The sequence below is a fragment of the Trachinotus anak genome, unplaced genomic scaffold, assembly GCF_046630095.1.
Source record: "Trachinotus anak isolate AG129_WGS33_773 ecotype Australia unplaced genomic scaffold, CSIRO_AGI_Tana_v1 ptg000020l, whole genome shotgun sequence".
NCBI lineage: Eukaryota > Metazoa > Chordata > Actinopteri > Carangiformes > Carangidae > Trachinotus > Trachinotus anak.
In genome coordinates this window covers 5,922,135-5,939,789 of record NW_027273871.1, presented here as the reverse complement: position 1 = coordinate 5,939,789, position 17,655 = coordinate 5,922,135, and the positions used below count along the sequence as shown (strand labels likewise).

Here is a 17,655-nt window from a genome sequence, read left to right as displayed (position 1 = left end):
GATGATATAACCTGCAGTTACTGCATCTTATCCTCGGCTCAGTTGTATGTGACAATAATTCCTGATGACGGACAAATTAATCAATCACACACTGTAACTCAGTCACTGTTAGCACTGTTTACTGTTAGTAAAACAGTTTCCTCCACCACCCACCACATCTGTCACACACTGATTTATCTGTTTGATGTGATTTATTTGATCCACTGTTACTAAGAAGCATCTTGATTTTAGCAACGCTCTGACGTTATTGGTTCTTGGACTGCACAGATTTATGGACTGAATTCCTCTAAAATAATCAGACAAGTAGGGGTGGATGATCTTACTTTGGTGTATGATCTACTTCGCAGATGAATCGTACAGATCGCATCATTAAAAGTTTCAATATTTACATATTTAATTTTAAAAGTTAAATCGCTGCTAATCGTAGTTGACCCATGTTAGCTGTTAAACAGCTAGCCTGCTAGCTGCAGCTGGAGACAGCAGTCCTTGGTGTGTTTGGTCTAGTCACACATGTAGCACTTCTCTACCTGAGGAGAACAAGAACCACCATCACCTGATGGTGGAGTTACAGTCCACCTGTGGGACCAGAGACCTGCCTGCAGGAAGGACAACCAGAGGCAGCAACTGAACTTTCAAATCAAAACTTCCATATAGCACCTCATAAATAAGTAAATAAAAACTACACTGAAACTACAAATAAGGTCCCAACGTTGACACTGACACTGTTGATTTTACTCAGAAGATGGTAAATCAGAAATGCATGTTAAATATATGTTAAATATTAACATTCAAGCCAGTTTCATTTGTTCTGTTTGATGAGTCTGTTTAGCTTTAGCTCCCTTGGAATCTCCCCCTTCCAGGATTTGCAGCTCAGTGTGTCACAATATTCTAATCAGATGTATCACTGATGCCCAGAGGAAAATCCTGCAACTCACCACTGTGTTTTCTTTACTTTGATTCTGAGATCCCCCCAAAGAAACAACACCCAGTGAGCAAATACCAACCCAGAGCTCTGAATGATATGAAATGTCATGTCATTAAATGGCATTTCCTCTCTGATGATAAGTTCCCCTCTGTTCCCTAATGGATGTTTTTTTTCACATGTAATCTCTACATTTTGTCTCAGTTGAAACATGTATTAAAAATATTGATACAAAAACATTAAACCGTTTTCAAATTATATCTTAACCAGGCAGCAGGGATAGCAGGAATATCAAGCGTGTTTCATTAAACAACCGATGCTGTGCTCACCAAACTCCAGCCAGATTATTCTTGCTTTAAAAAAGAGGTAAAGTGTGGTTCTATCAGTGCTGCACAGTGCGTCTGTGAGTATCAACCTTTGATGTCTGCTCTGATCAGGATGTTTCACCTTGCTGGGTTAAACTCCCTGAATGCTCGTGCAGTATTAAACCTCCGCTCCGACCAAATCAAAGGAAGAGATTCTGTCAGATGAGCTGAAGACCTCCTACTCCTCCTCTGTGGGATTCTGCACAGCATCACTCAGCAGAAAAACACAGGCACTTGTTACTGCACTTGTTGATTAAAAAAAAAAAAAACAAAACAGTGTGTTGAGTTTCAAAATATCAACCACGAACTAGAAACACATTCTGGGATTCGGCTGCTCTGTTGGGCCCTAAAACTAAATCTGAGAGAGCGCTGTTAAAGCTCAAAACGCCACTAAAACCACTGTGATATGCAGCACGATTTAGTTTTCATGTTGAAGAGGCAGAGCAGGGCGCTACGAGCCACTGAGGAGGAGGTTTATATTCTGCAATTAAAACTTGTGTTTCTAGGATCATTCCAGCGTTTTCAGACTCAGACAAGCAGATTAAAAAGTAAAGGGAGTATTTAGCTATCAGTCAACAAAATGAATATGACACAGGACAGCGGTGTTCAATTCCCATGTGAAAGTAGCAGTTCATGTTGTTTCTATTATCCATGACTATTCAATGTTATTATTGTAACCATGACAACAAAGATGGTCTGATGTTGTGGAAGCACTTATTTTAACCCAAATCACCATCTTTTCCTAAACCATGACAGTTAGTAACCATGTGGATGAATGTAGGTGTTCTGCTCTCAGTACAGTCCGCATGTTTATTATTGTAACCATGACAACCAAAGATCTGCTGCCGTAGAGAGGGTATTTCAGGAGACGCTGCTATAGGTCGTATTAGAGGGTTGAAAAAAGAACAGAACAACCACTATGGTTGTTCAGGTACGATCATTAATTATTTTCAGAGCTGCAACAATCAGTCAATGAGTCAATTTGTTCATCAAGAGAAAATCTGCAACTATTTTGATAACTGCTGGTGTTAGCTACAAAAAACAAAGATTTCCTGATTTTCTTTTGCTCATATGTGAAAGTTTGTATCATGTTTTGGACTGTTGGACAGAATAAAATAAAATAAACTGATGCAGAGAGAAACAATTTCACTGACTTTTGAAAATGAAATTTAAGATACTCTTTTCTAGACCTTCATGTCTGGAGATATAACCCACCTCTATCTAGCATTTTAGGCCATTTATTAACAATTAGTCAATCTTTATAGCAAATATATACAGACATATTTAGGTTTCCTGCTACTGTTCGTGAGGTCCAGACTTTAGAGATCCCATATAGTATAAAGATAGATTTCTATGTCTTTTCTTGATTATAAAGTGGGTCTAGGTTCTATATTAATACAGTGAAAGTATCAAACCCCTTAGTCCACAGGGAAATGCACACAGCATGTATTCAGAAAGTGAGCATTAAAACGAGGCCTCAGTGCTTCTAGAACTTTGTGATGTCACAACAAAGCAGTCACCACCTTTAGCCATGCCTCAAGCCCCGCCCACCTGGATCCACCATCCAACCTTGCAGGATTTGGTTTCTCTAAATATTTACCTGAAATCTGCTATATTTTTATTTAGATCATTCAGAAATCAGTCAGCCAATCAGAAGGCTTAGAGACTCTCTTCTGATTGGCTCAATCTGTTATTACTAGAGCTCCAGAAAGAAGCCTGAGAGAGGAGATGTAAAACTACACTGAAATGGTTTCTGGTTTTTAAAATCACAGTATCTTCCCATGGATATCAACATTGCAAATAAAACATTGGAAAAACGTACAATATGAGACCTTTAAGACATTTAGGAGCAGTTTTAAACCTGCATGTGAAAGATTTCCTCTTTATTGTTTGTTATAAACAATAAAATGCTAAACAGGGGAATTAAAGTAAAGTGTTACTAATTTGGTTGAGTTAGGCTGAATAAAACCAGATGTTCACTTCAAGAGGAATTAAGAGAACTACTCAATTTAAAGAAGTCTTGCAGAAAATATGAATGAAATCTAAATAATTAATACATTTCAGAGACTGTCTTTTTGGTGTCAGGAGGAGACTTTGAGTAATGACCAAAGCATTCCTGCAGTCCTGGGTACCGCCCTGAGTTACCACACTTACAGCGCAGCCTACATCATATTAAGAAAGTCTAATGTTGAGCTGAGGGTCATTATATGCGATGATTTAAATACAGGTGTAATGAGGTCAGCTGGTAAATTCAGCATTTTGGGCAGAACAAAACAAGGTCAGCACATTGTTCTCTGCAGCTACTGTACTCAATGCTCCCTGGAGCCGGAGTCCATTTAGTGCTGAGCTCCCTCTGGTCTACGTCCATTTACTGCAGCTGTCTGCTCTTTTAAAGCCGGCCCTCATTTACTTCTATTTTCCCTAAATCCCCAGTCTGCTGAATGGAGCCTGGATGATGGAGGAACGATGCACTGACCTGTGAAGGTGAGAACAGTGGACGGAGGGCTACACCTTCACAGGCCTGCAGCAAAGTGTCTGAGGTCACACCAACAACACACCTGATGAAGACGCTACTGTAAATAATCAGAACTAAACAATTAAACAACATGTTGCATGTACTAAGGCTTCAGCAATGACTGTAATGAACCTGATCTCTGCAGCACTTACATAAAACCTTAAAACTGAGCTGAGAGAGAACTTTGTGATTATGTGTGACATTGTGGGTCAGACACAACTTTCTTACATCTCCTGCAAACTCATGTGGAGCATTTCTCAGCATTATCTGGCCTTTTATGGACTAAATAATTAACCAACACAATAGCTGACACTTTAAAGGCCTCATATTTTACACTTCTGCAGTGTTTTATTTAAAGTGTTGAGATCCATAAAAATACATATTTGTGGTTTTAAGAACCAAAAACCATCTCAGTGTAGTTGTACATCTCCTCTCTCAGGCTTCTCTCTGGAGCTCTAGTAACAACAGGTGAGTGAGCCAATCAGAATAGAGGATCTGAGCTACACATCCATTGAAAATGTCACAACACAATGCAAATGGAAGACAGCAAGTCCACCACGTGTGAGAAAACTGCCTCTGCAAACACCCTGCTTTAATACCTATGTACAGTTTTCTAACTGTGTGTGTCTGTGTGCTGCTGAGCACGTTGTGGACAGCAGCTTTATCAGAGCCTGTCTGAGGAAACCTGGAAACACTGATACTCAACCACACAATCAACGTGCTGCAAAACCAAAAAGCAGGAGCCATTTGTCAAATCACAAGCCCTGCAGAGCTGCAGAGTTCTCTCCCACCATATCCCCCATCCCTCAGTCACCATCATCCATTGCAATGTTTCACTGAACATTTAAAAATAAAAGTTTCAGAATCTCAGGCTCATCACGCAGACTCATTAGTTTCTGAACTTACAGGCGTAGGTCATGGCGAAGCTGCTCCCCGTGTCCACCATGTCTACTTGTGGCACCAGCTTGGGGATGTCCTGGTGCTGCGCCAGGGCGAAACGAAACACCTCGTACTCATGGGAGCCGGTAGGGAAAAGGCCGCCTGTTCAGAAAGACACAGAAATAATGAGGGAATCATTTCAAAAATAACTGTTTACAATTACTGAAAATGTCATTTTGGTTTGTAGGTCTACAAATATATCACAATATACCGCATCTTCAGTTTGAGGACTACAAACTAACTTGGGCATTAATGAGCCGTGTGACACAGTCTGATGATCTGATTAGTTTCTGATTAGAAAGCTGAGCAGGGAATCTGAATCCAGCTGAGTGTCTTTGAAAATCAACTCAAATGATTCATCAAATAGCAAAATAGTTGCAGCTCTACATTAGTTCCACAACGATTAATTGATCAACAGATAATTAATCGCCAACTATTTCTGATAATTGATTGTTTCTGCCATTTTTCAAGCATAAATTCCAAAAACTCACTAGTTCCATCTTCTCAAATGTTAAGATTTGTTGCTTTTCTTTGTCATAAATAAGGATAAAGTGAATAAATGTATTAATATAAAAAGTTAAACCAGCCTTTAAACGCTCTTTGTTAATCAAGACCACACAGGTTTTTGATCTAGACCTGGTCCGATTCGGTCCGGATGGGAAACAGCTTCTTGTGTTTGTCATGCTTTCACAAACAGAATGAAACGCTTCACAGACCTGACACTTTTGCAACAGTTCCTGGAGTCCAGGTTTCATCACATCAACTTCCCCTTCAGCTGTCGAACCGGAAGTGAAGATGCAAACTTAAGCTAACTGATGAGAACTCATTCTTCAACTTAACTTACTAAAGAGGCTGAAAGACGTTATACTGTCACGTAACATTGATCTTGATCATCATCATCTTGATCATCACCATCACCATCATCATCATCGTGCCGCTGTCAGTCCGGTGCTTCACAAACACAAAGTGCGACAGTTTGAAGACAAACTTTACTGAGCTCCCGTTTCACCTGCGTCTCCTGTCGTCGTTACGCCTTCAAAATAAAAGCTTCTGAATGGTACAACTAAAGTGTAATGTTCACAAATGCTGACACAGTCTCAAAATAGACATATGATATGAATAGAAATGAAAAGCAATCAATTCTTTGAGTATGTTAGACTAAACTAAAGCTCATTTACAGCCACTTGTTTGTCCATGCTTCTATACTGTGAAAATACTCCTGTGAAATTCACTGAAAATGTTACAGTAAAAGCACAGTATTATAATAGGAAAATGTATTTAAAGTATCTAAAGTAGGCTACTATTATTATGTATTATTGATGTATTATTGTGTAACCATTTTAACGATGTATTTTATCTATTTTTTTATTTTTTTCAGAGGGGCATCTTATTTCATATTATATATTGACTCATGGTTATCCATTTAATCTTTAAAGTAACTAGTGACTGAAGCTGTCAGATAAATGTAGCAGACTAATTAGAGTAGAAATATATAGAGCTGCATGAAAAATAATGACTTAAGTTAAGTACAAATGCCTAAAAACTAAACTTAAGTGCAGAGCTTCAGTTAATGTAAAACACTGTATTAAAGTGACCAGGAATATGACACAAATGCCACAGAGGCCCATATTACTGTAATCACAAAATAGCTAGTAGATTTTAAAAATGACCATGTGGTAAAATAAACTGTTTAAGCTCATACTCACCATCCTGTCATTGTGATGACACTTATATTTAAGATAAAATACATCTTATTTTACCTAGAATAATGAAAACTGCTAACAGGAAAACATGGGGATGTTACAGGGATATTATTGGAAAAGTATATGATTTATTCATTAGAGGTTTAAAGGCTGGAAGCAGTCCATCTGTTCTGACAGAAGGCCTTGCTGATTCAATAAACACATCCAGACAGGACCCATGTTACTGACTTTTAGTGCTGATGCTCTCTGGTTGGTATGCAGGGTCAGACGGACACGGACTACAGAGAGTTTATTCTGGTGAAATACAGGTTAGTTCAACTCGCTGCCACATCAGAACCAAACTGGACAGGAAACATGCAGCAGGAGTGTGGCCCAGTGGTTCGATAAATCACATTATAATTTCACTTTGGGAGAGTAACACGCTCTGCAGCCCACAGCCGGCTGATCCACACTGAATGTGAGCAAACCAGTCAAGGTTCAAATGGGACTTAAAGAGCTGATGAAGGATTCATTTGGTGACCAAATATAACAGTGAAAGTCATTTCAGATGATGGCCAGACCCACATGTGACTTCATCATCAAGACATCAACAACCAAGATGATCACATGTTATACAGTTCAAGTATGTGAACCAATTCAATTTCCAGGAGTTTCCTAAAATACAGTCTTCTCTGCTTTAGCCAGTGGTGGAAACTGTACTTAAGTAAAACTTTAAAGTACACAACAGGATATAAAATAGTTCAGATAGTTCACCTACCCAGCTGCAACATTAAAATGCTGCTTACACATTGATGCATCAATAATAAAAGTCCAGTAATATAATTTATATCATAATAGAACCTCTTACATGTGTGATTCTGCATAACAATCCCTCTTACTTTTACTGACAACACTTCTGTAATTATATGATTTTTGAATACGAACTTTTATCTTACAGTGGAAAAACTAATATTTTACTTAAATAAACGCTCTGGGTATTTTTTTCTCTCAATGGTCTTAGTTACCAAAATCTCCTCCAAATCAAAAATCTAATCATTAAAAAGGAAACTCAACATTTTTAAATATTGTTCACTTTAGGTCAATGTATTGTACATGGGGCAAAAAAAGAAACAACAACAACAAAAAGAAAGCATCACCAAGATTACAACATCTTTAAGAAGATTAGCAACTGTACTGAACTCTATATTACAGATGATTTACACAGGCAGCAGGGCTCCTAGTGTGCAGGTGATAACCTACCCAGTGCTGGAAGAAGTATGCACATGTTTTACTCAAGTAAAAGTAGCAGCACCACAATGTAGAAATAACCTGTTGCTCTCTGCCTACAGGTAAAAACCCTGTATTCCAAATCCTATTTGTTATGCAGGATGGCCCATTTCAGAGTAATGCATATTACAGTGTATTATTTGATTAAAATTAATGATGAATTAATCTGTACATCACTTTAATGAGGGGTAAAAAGTGCATGTGCCTCTGAATTGTAGTGGATTAATAGTATAAAGTAACATGAAATAAAAATGATGTTCCACCACAAAGTCTACCTTAACTCTGGCAGTTGAGCTATGCCTTTTTTGAAGAGTGTTTATGTGTTTGTTTGTTTTTTGTGATCTTGGTGGTCTTATGGATGAATTTCATTTCGTGTTTCATTTCCCCTGTAAAGTAACCTGAGGAGACTGTGCTTTGAAAAAAAAAAATCAACAACAATAGTGCTGCAAGGTTCTGAATAACATAATCGCAGTGGTATCAGTCACCAATGCTGCCAGAAAAGCTTTAGTGGAGTGAGAGTATCAGTTGTGAAAATTTTATAAAGAATATAGGAAGGCTACACTGAACCAGTTCCCACAGGCTGCAAGATCCCAGAGGAAATATTATAGGGACCATTAAGCACACTATCCAAAGATACTATAGAGAATTACTACCATAGGTGCTGCTGAGCACCTTCATGACACAACAAGGGAATTAAAGGAAAATTGTAAGGTAAAAAAAAAGCACTTTACCTCCTAATAAGTATAGCTAATGGAAGTCAATCAATCATTTAATCAATCAACAGAAAATTAATCTGCAACTATTTTGATAATCAATTAATCATTTCAGTCCATTTTCAAGAAAAAAATCCAAACATTTGGTGGTTCTAGCTTCTTAAATGCAATGATTTTCAGGTTTTCTTTGTCATATATGACAGTAAATTAAATATCTAAAGGTTTTGGACTGTTACACGGACAAAGCAAGCATACTGTTGACATTGCATTGGGTAGTAAGTATTAAGTATTAAGTAGTTGTTTTTTTTTTAATATTTCATTAATCAATTAATTAAGAAAATAACTGGCAGCATAATAAATAATGAAAATAAAGTTGCAGCCTTATGTAAAATAAATCATTAGTAGACCCATATTACAGGAACAATACAATTAATGATTGTTGGCTACACACTGTATGATAAAAGAAGACGTACAGTTAAGCACAATTTAACAATATAAGGAATGATGTACAAAATGTACAAAAATCCATACCTATACATGCATTACAACACACTACTACTATCTTACATTATATGACTCTGTACATGGTGCTAGTTCCTACAGATGTTCCATATAACTGCCCATACTTCCAAATCCTACAGTAGTAATATGCAACTCTATTCATTGTGCTGATTCCTAAATTAGTTCTATTTAACTCTGTTCAATGGAACAGACTCCTACAGTCGTGCTATACGACTGTGTCCATAATGCAGATTCTTACAGTAATGCTATATGACTCTGTCCATGGTGCTGATTTCTACATTAGTGCTATATGACTCTGTCCATGGTGCTGATTTCTACATTAGTGCTATATGACTCTGTCCATGGTGCTGATTCCTACACTGGGGCTATATGACTCTGTCCATGGTACTATAGAAATGGAAAAACAATATTTCTGTAATTTTGAGCACCTGAACACACCTACATCATTATGATAATATTGTTCTTCAATTTCTTATGTTGTGGGAATATTTAAGCGCAAGGGCTACAAAATACTGTAAGTCACAACATGAATATATGAATACTAATATCCTGTAAATCGCAGAGGGAATCCCGGCTATGGGCATTATTAGAGTGCTGACTGATACTGTACAAACATAAGTGACAACAGGAATATTCTAGTAATATTCCCGTACTATACTATTACATGAACCAATTTTAGGAATTAATCACTTTTATAGGTGCTAGTGTTGAAGCATTAAGCTTCCAAAAATCCTTTATTTTTTCATATTTCTTATGAAAAATGATGAGAGCCTTAACACAGTGCGTCATTATAAAACGCATAGGCTAATTAATGGCCATAATATAAATTAATGGGTACGCCTAGATTAGAAATATAGGAATATATAGTCTTATAGAAACTAGGATTTTAAAATCTTGGATTTTATCTTGGAGGACTGTAGAAAATAAAATCCGACCGGGTCTTCCAGCTGGTCCCGGAGCGCCCCGGGGCGCAGGCACCCCTCAGCCCGCCACTTACTCACCTATGTTGATATTACTTGGGAAACTTGTGCCGCTGCAGAGGCCGATCAGCAGCAGCGGCAGCAGGAGGAAGAGGACCGAGGGGACCGAGGAGCTCTGCAGCCGCATGTTTCCTCCAGCAGCAGCACCAACAGGAGACCCCGGAACAACCGGCGTAATCCCATTCACACCGGGGCCGGTACAGATCCACCTCAGCCCGGCCACAGACTCACACATCCACCGGCAGTCTGCTTCAGTCAGTCCTCTCTCTTTATCTCTCTGATTCTTTCCCTCTTTATCAAACATCCATAGTTGAAGCGCAGAGCTCTGCTGCCGCGTCGACTCTGGGTGTCGGAGTGTGTGTTCACTGTTTCTGTACCCCACTACCTCTCTCTCTCTCTCTCTCTCTCTCTCTCTCTCTCTTTGGTCAGTTGAAATGAGCTTTACTTGGATGCGCTGTCTTGGCAAAGCATGATGAATAAGGAGTAACAGTCCTATGGTTCATATAAACATAGTGGCACAAATCAACACCGTGCATCTCACAATTGCTTAAATTACATAATGACAATGACCAGTGGTGGAAAGTAACTCAGTACATTTTCTCAAGAGCGTTGCACAGCTACACATTCATTTAAGCGACAGCCCCCTCTAAACTCTTACTTTTTTATGCTCAAAGAGATAAAATGTTGGAGCTTCTTGTAGTTTTGGCCAATAAATGTAGTCAAATTGTTACTGTATGTGTATCGGTACAAAAAGTTCACAGTTTTGTACAAAATGTGTTGGATCTTTGTCAATTGGATATCTCTTATAAAGTAATGGCTACAGGAGTCTGTTGTCTGCTTTTCACAGTCAACTAGAAGAGACATTAAAGCCTGGCAGCAACAGTGATTTTAACCCACAGTGAGTGCTGTGTACATACAAGTGGAATCACTGTGTCACCATGTCTATGCAGTGGAGCTTCTTCATAGAATATGATCATTACTGATGTGAAATATTGTCAGATCTACAACCATAAGCTGTAGACTCTAGATGTTAAAAAACTTCCTTTAGCACATCATTATTAACCAGTGAACTCACTGGGATCAGGCAAACTGATGTTAAGTTTCCACTTTACTTGAAGTATACATAATTTTCACCCCACAGATCCCAGAATTGATTGAATTTAAAGGGTTTATCATTGACTGACATGACTAAGATCTTTAAAATCTGATATCAAACATCAGCATGTTTCTTCACTTGTGTTTTCATGGACACTCACGCTCTATCTCTCTTCAGTTGACTTCAGATTTAACAGCAGACTTCACAGAAAAAGCTGCGTACATCTGATCATTCAGTTAACAACTGTTTCGCAGGATCTCCGGCTGCCATGTGACTCATCGGGGAGGGAGAGATCAAACATGAGCTGCTTCAGCACAAAGCCTAGTACATGATCAGAGAAATATCCAAATATCCAAACATACTGCCAGCAGGGTCACGTTTATTTTTGCAGGAGGTGAGAGGATTTGTATCAATGGATTAATGGATAATTTTAAAGGTTAGAAGAGGATAAAATGAGAGAAAAGAGGTAAGGGACTGCACAAAAAATATTAGAGGGAGGTGGGGTCAGGAGAGAGGGAAGACAGGCCTTTAATTTTTCCATACCACAGATTTATATTTCATTTCACCCTTTTCTTGCAAGATTTGCATTAAAAATATCCTTGCATATAAATCTTGTTATCTTAACGATGACTGCATTTTTATGAGTTTTTGCAAAGGGTCTCCTGAAGCTGAGTGTACTGAATAGTACGCAGTTGTACACTTGACACTGCTCTGGTCTGTGGTGCCTTCACTGCCTCACTGCTTCAAATATAAAGTGACATCCCTATTGTTTATGTACTTACCATTATTTGACAATTGTTAATTACTCTTCAACGTGTGACTTGTGCTGATTGTTCCATATATTGAGCTTGAGAAATAAGGGAGGAGGGAGTTACATTTTTTTTCCCAAGGTAATGGGAGAGTTTCTAGACCAAATATGAAGAACCCAGGAGAGCATTTTGATTTTTTAAAAAGTCAAACATAAACTTCTGCCCCCCTTCCCTCCCTTAGTAACTTTTGTGCAGTCCCTAAATGCTACATTGTCACAATGACATTGCTAATGGCCAGTTTACGGTGACTCATTCTTACGACGTTCTGTCTGACCATGTTGGAAATCAAATGTTTTTTGTTGTTGTGAACGTCCACGCTGGAAGCCGGAGTGAAAAGCTCACAGTCTGCAGACAGTCTCACAAGGAAGACACTCACAGTGACGCACCTGACTGTTCACATTAAAAGTGCCACAGATAGTTGTGTAACAAGTACACAGCTGTGTAACAAGTACACAGTGGGTGTGATTGTTGGACTGTCCGTTTTGAAATGTTAGAAAAATGACAGACTCCACTCCTGCGATGCTGCAAAGGTGTGTGAGGGTTTCCAGCGCTATCATGCAGTTCAGAAGGAGCATACGTCTTTCAGAAGGAGCTTAAATTGCTAATGCTAACAAAATATAATGTTTGCCATGTTCGCTGTCTTAGTTTAGCATGTTAGCATGTTAATGTTTCCTAATTAACACTAAAATTACAGCTGAGGCTGATGGAAATATCAATGTTTTTGCAGGTGTTTGATCATAAACCAAAGTATGAAACAGATGAAAATGTTGACCTGATGATGGCGCTACAGTTCATCCTGAGGGGAACATGAATGTATGAAGCAAAGTTCATCACAATCCATCCAAACATATTGAGATATCTCTCTAAAAACCACGAATGTCAATCTCATGGTGGCGCTACAGGAAAACTCAGAGCATCACCGAAGACGACAGGATTCAACATCTGAGAACAAATGTCTTTACAAAGCTTTGCACTAGTTCATCTATCAGATGTTGAGACTTTTCTTTTTTTGGCTCCATCATCTATGTTTGCACCAAATTTTATGTCAGTCCACCAAATAGTTGTCAAGACATTTTACTAAGAAACTTTTCAGCTTCATGGCAATGATAAAGGAAAATTCTGAAGATCAACCATGACAGTAAGATTCATCCTCTGAGTGCCATGAATGTCTGTATCCATCCAATAGTTGTTGAGATATTTCAGTCTGCACCAAAGTGGTGGACTGACAGATCAACACTGTCGTCCCTTGAGCCACGATGCTAATATCACTAAAAATAACTTCTCTCTATCTTATGTTTTGGTCATTTTTATCTCCTATTTTATTAATTGGTGAATATTTCCAAATTTATTCATGTGCACCATTCTCTATAATTGAAAGTAAAGTAATTTCTTTATCAGGACCAAAGGGAAAGTAAGCACAGCGTTAAAGTTGTTGTTGCTACAGTTTCTAATCACAAATTGTCTGCCCTCCTACACAGTTAGCCCACACAAGGAATAATGGGGATGCTGATAATCCCCTTCTATTCACTTTCTAGCCAGCCAATTTACTGAGACAAAACAAAGCGAGAGAGGAAAATGATCACCCTCTTTCATCCACATCCCTGCCTAATTAATTTATCTCCACCCGACAAACAGGCTAACTGCAGCGTAGGTGGATGCACTAAAACAAGACAAATGATCAACTTCTGGTGACACGCAGTGAAGACGCCTTCTTCTCACTGCTCACAGCTCTCATTTATCTGTGTCAAATGGAACTATATAAACCAAGTAATTCACACTTATATACCAAGCTTTGAAAGAGACATTAAAGGTTTAGTACACGTGAACCACAGTCATGGTCTTGCAGGTAGTTTCAGTCCTACAGCTGAAAAATCTCCACAACCACAAATTATCTCATCAATTCTGTGGAAAATGTGTTTTTGTTGAGGTTTTCAAAAGTCATTTTTCAGTGCTTCCAACACCACAAACCAAATTCCATTCACAGTTTTTGTACTTTTGGAGCACGAGAAATTTAAGAGGACAAAATAACAACATTAATAGTATTAGTAGCCATATGGGTGACGTTGGCGTCAACTGCAACTTATTGTATTATTAGCAGTAATTTTAGTAGCATCAGGAAACCCAAGGACAACTACTGCACCAAAGTGAAAAAACTAGGCTACTGAAAATATTGGGTGTGCAATGTGAAGATTCATGCTGCATAGTAGCAATACTAGCAGTGGCATTAGCAGTAGTAGCAGTAGTGGTATTAGCAGCAGTAGCAATGGTATTAGCAGTAGCAGTTGTATTAGCAGTGGTAGCAGTGGTGTTAGCAGTGGTAAAAGCAGGTGAACCAAAGAGTCCTCCTCTCATGGAGACTGTAATTAGCGCTGCATGTAATTAGCTGCAGCAACAGAGAGCGGCACGTACAGTTAGACATCAGCTTATCTGTTGTAGAACATGAATATCTGAGCCACGTTTCACAATAATCAACTTAATTAATGCTGAGGTATTTCAGACTGGACCAAAGTGGTGGACTAATTTACTGTCATCCCTCAAGGACTAGGCTAAATAAAAATATACTTGACGCATTATCATTATTGTTGTTGCTGTTTTCTTTTATCTTATGTACATATGTATGTAATGACTACGAATTTAAGAGCAATCCTGTATCAAAAAAGTTTTCACATGACTATAAACAACAAAACAAAGAGAAGAAAGCCCCACTCGTGAATGAAGCCTGTTGCTTTTGTTCAGAGGTGGTTTTGGGGCCACACTCCATCATGTTACCAGTCCATGTCCATGTCTGTAGTAAAGGAACAAACTCTTCACATGTTCTCATCCACTATAATCTGTGTTCAAATCAAACTTTCATGTTTCTTTCATTGCACTTTATGTGACCATGTTACTGTGCTGCTATTTAGTCAGAGCTGTCTGACACAAGCTGCTGTTTAAAGCCCTGTTGTTGTATATTTCTATACATTAAATTATCTAAAACAGCCAGTAGGCTCATGAAAGAGTGATGCTTTTAATCTGTGGTTTTCCATAAAGGATGATGGGAGAATGAATAAATGATGACGGCACTGTGCCCACACAGCACTATTTTACCCATGCACAGTGTGTGTAATATGTGTGTGTACTATGTGTAAAAGCTGCTTTACAATGCTCCAGTGAGTGTAAATCATAGATGGGGAAGGGAAGTGTACGTACACTGCTGCTGTTGTGGCTCTTTTGTTCTGTGTCACCCTCCCGTTCTCCCCCCACCCTCACTGTCACTTACGTTTACAGAGCGGCCGTCCAGCTGATGTGACCTACACATGTACATGCAGATAAGCTCAGGACGTGTGCAAAACTCATGCCTTGTTTCCATTACAGATGCTTGACAGATATGAAGGGCTGAGCTCTGCTGTGCCCGTGTAGTTCACAGGATTTGATGCTTCACCTGTGATGTGGTTGTAATATATAAAGAAAAAATTAGTAACAGTTACATAAACACCAATAAGTTATTTCTTTGGTCCAATGGGGTCAAGGAAACTTAAAAAATATTTGATGTAAGACAAGGAAAAGCAACAAATTCTTACCTTTACAAATCTTACACACTTATGGCTCATTTTTGGTTTATTGCTCCTTAAATATTAAACAATCTGCAATATAAAAATCCAGGTGATAAAAACATTCAGGTGAAAATTTTATCTTAAAATATATATATTTATAATATAAATATAAATTTTATGGACACATTTTTTTCTCCACATGCTGTGATTGTTATTCGTAACGTTAATAACGTAATTTTCTTGCATGTAAATGTTTTTTTTTATGATGTGACATGTTTTCTCTGTTTTGTGTAGCTTTTGTGTAGATCACAGCTGCTAACTAGCCTTCTTTTATATATATTTAGTTTAAGTTTAAATTTAATTAATGCTGTTTTGACATTTTACTCAATGTGACATTATTATGAAAACCAAGTGTAAAGAACTGAACCAGTTTAGTTTAAAGCTTCTGCAACAAACTTTAATCCCAGGAGCATTAAACTTTAATTTACTTTCTTATTTCAACATAAAATATTACCTGTGATTTTTTTGTACATCAGCACAAAGGTTCCCATCCATTGTATCTGCCACCACACACACTTTATAATTGTTTATACAGTAACTGCTCTGTACAGTGTTATTGATTGTGCATTCCTGCAGGCTGAGCTCCCTCGCGGAAGCTACAGTGAACTGAACAGCAAACCCTGAACTGTTCGCTTCACGCCTCCTGTTAAAAGAGGAAAGAATATGAAGCCAGCTTCCTGTGTACCTGTAATGAACATGTCAACACGCCATAAAACTTCAGCTCAAAACAGAGATATCTTTACGAGCAGAGAGTGGATGTGTCCTGCTGCAGCGTTTCTCTCTGCAGAGACGTGACTGCAGTGGCAGCTCTCCCTCTGAAAACTGCTTTAATCTGACCCAGAATCAGATCAGGCAATAAATGGGAAAGAATTAGTTTTCAAGACAAAACTGTACAACCACACTGAACAAAGTACCACAGAGCACAAAGCTACAGCAGCAGCACAAATCTGTACAAATACAAGTATGAAACATTATATTTCATTATATGAGATTTCAGTGCAGCAGTGAGTACAGCACTGCTGCTCTATTTCACAGGGAAATGCTAGAAATCAATAAATCAATCAGTCTGTCAGCTTTTTTCAAAACTTTGCTGTGATGAGTCTTGAAGGACATTCCTGAGTTTCTAAGTTAAATTGTAAAGGTCCCATATTTTATTCTCCTCCTGTGTTTTATTTGAAGTGTTTATGTCCATAAGAAGATATATTAATATATATTAATCAAAAACCATCTCAGTGGAGTTTTAGATCTCCTCTCTCAGGCTTCTCTCTGGAGCTCCAGTCAGCAGCTGTCCAGAGAGCCAATAAGAAGAGAAGCTCAGAGCTTCAGAGCAGACACCAAATCCTGCAAGGTTGGATGGTCGGTCCAGGTGGGCGGGGCTTGGGGCAGGGCTGAGAGCAGTGACTGCTTTGTTGTGACATCACAACGTTCCAGAAGTCCTGACGGCTGGTTTTAAGGCTCAGTGTCTGAATACAGGCTGTGTGCATTTCTCTGTGGACTGAGGCTTTGATACTTTCACAGTATTAATATAGAACCCAGACCTGCTTTAATGGACATCTACCTTTAGACTTTATGGACCTTTAATGCAAACTTTGAGCTGTAAAAATGTGAAAATGTAGAGCAAATTGAAAGAAGCAAAATTCCACACATGTGAAACCTTCTGCAATGTACGAGAGGTCTGTGTGTAATCTTTACATCTTTACATTCAGATGTTGTAGCCTTTCAAAATGTTCAGAGCTCAGTTTCCATCGAGGAGTGGCTTTGTAGCTTCCTCTCATTTGGCACAAGATTTGTTGGGACAGAGCATGAAAACAGGCGTCTCAAGCCAAAAGTGTGAGAACTGGCAACCCTGAAACCCACCCACTAAACCATGTTCAACCAGCTGGTCTGTAAACTGAGAACTGAAACTTTCATCTGAAGTTCAGTTATATCACCAATATAGTGGCATGTCTGGGTCTGAATATACATACAACACTTGACATGACTGAATGCCTAACCCCAACCCCTCATTCTAACCTGAACCCTCAAACATGAGGTCCTCAGCTTTGTCCCCACAGTGAAACAAGTCCCCATGGGTTAGTATGCATTCAGGTCAAAGTCCCCACTGGGAAATAAGAACAAGACAACACACACACACAAAATCCCCGGTTCCTGGGAAATACTGGGAACTGAATTCCGAGAATTCAACACTAGGTATACAACCCTGTGTCTGAAAAAACATGTAAACATGTTTTG

At 38.6% G+C, this 17,655-nt stretch overlaps 1 protein-coding gene across 4 annotated transcripts in view; it reads right to left on the bottom strand.

Moving 5' to 3' along the window:
• Window positions 1-10,282, bottom strand: part of LOC139637529 (glutamate receptor 1-like) — a 73,516-nt gene extending 63,234 nt beyond the window's left edge. For 3 of the 4 annotated variants that reach the window (XR_011694604.1, XR_011694606.1, XM_071506309.1), the window contains exons 1-2: window positions 9,947-10,282; window positions 4,709-4,843 (exon numbers count right to left, since the gene is read on the bottom strand). Coding sequence is in view for 1 of the 4 variants with exons in the window: in XM_071506309.1 (XP_071362410.1) it covers window positions 4,709-4,843; window positions 9,947-10,229 (418 nt within the window). In the remaining 3 variants the exon portion in view is untranslated. The remainder of the gene's footprint in view (window positions 1-4,708; window positions 4,844-9,946) is intronic. The other variant, XR_011694605.1, reaches the window with a different exon arrangement.
• Between the last annotated feature and the right edge of the window lie 7,373 nt (window positions 10,283-17,655).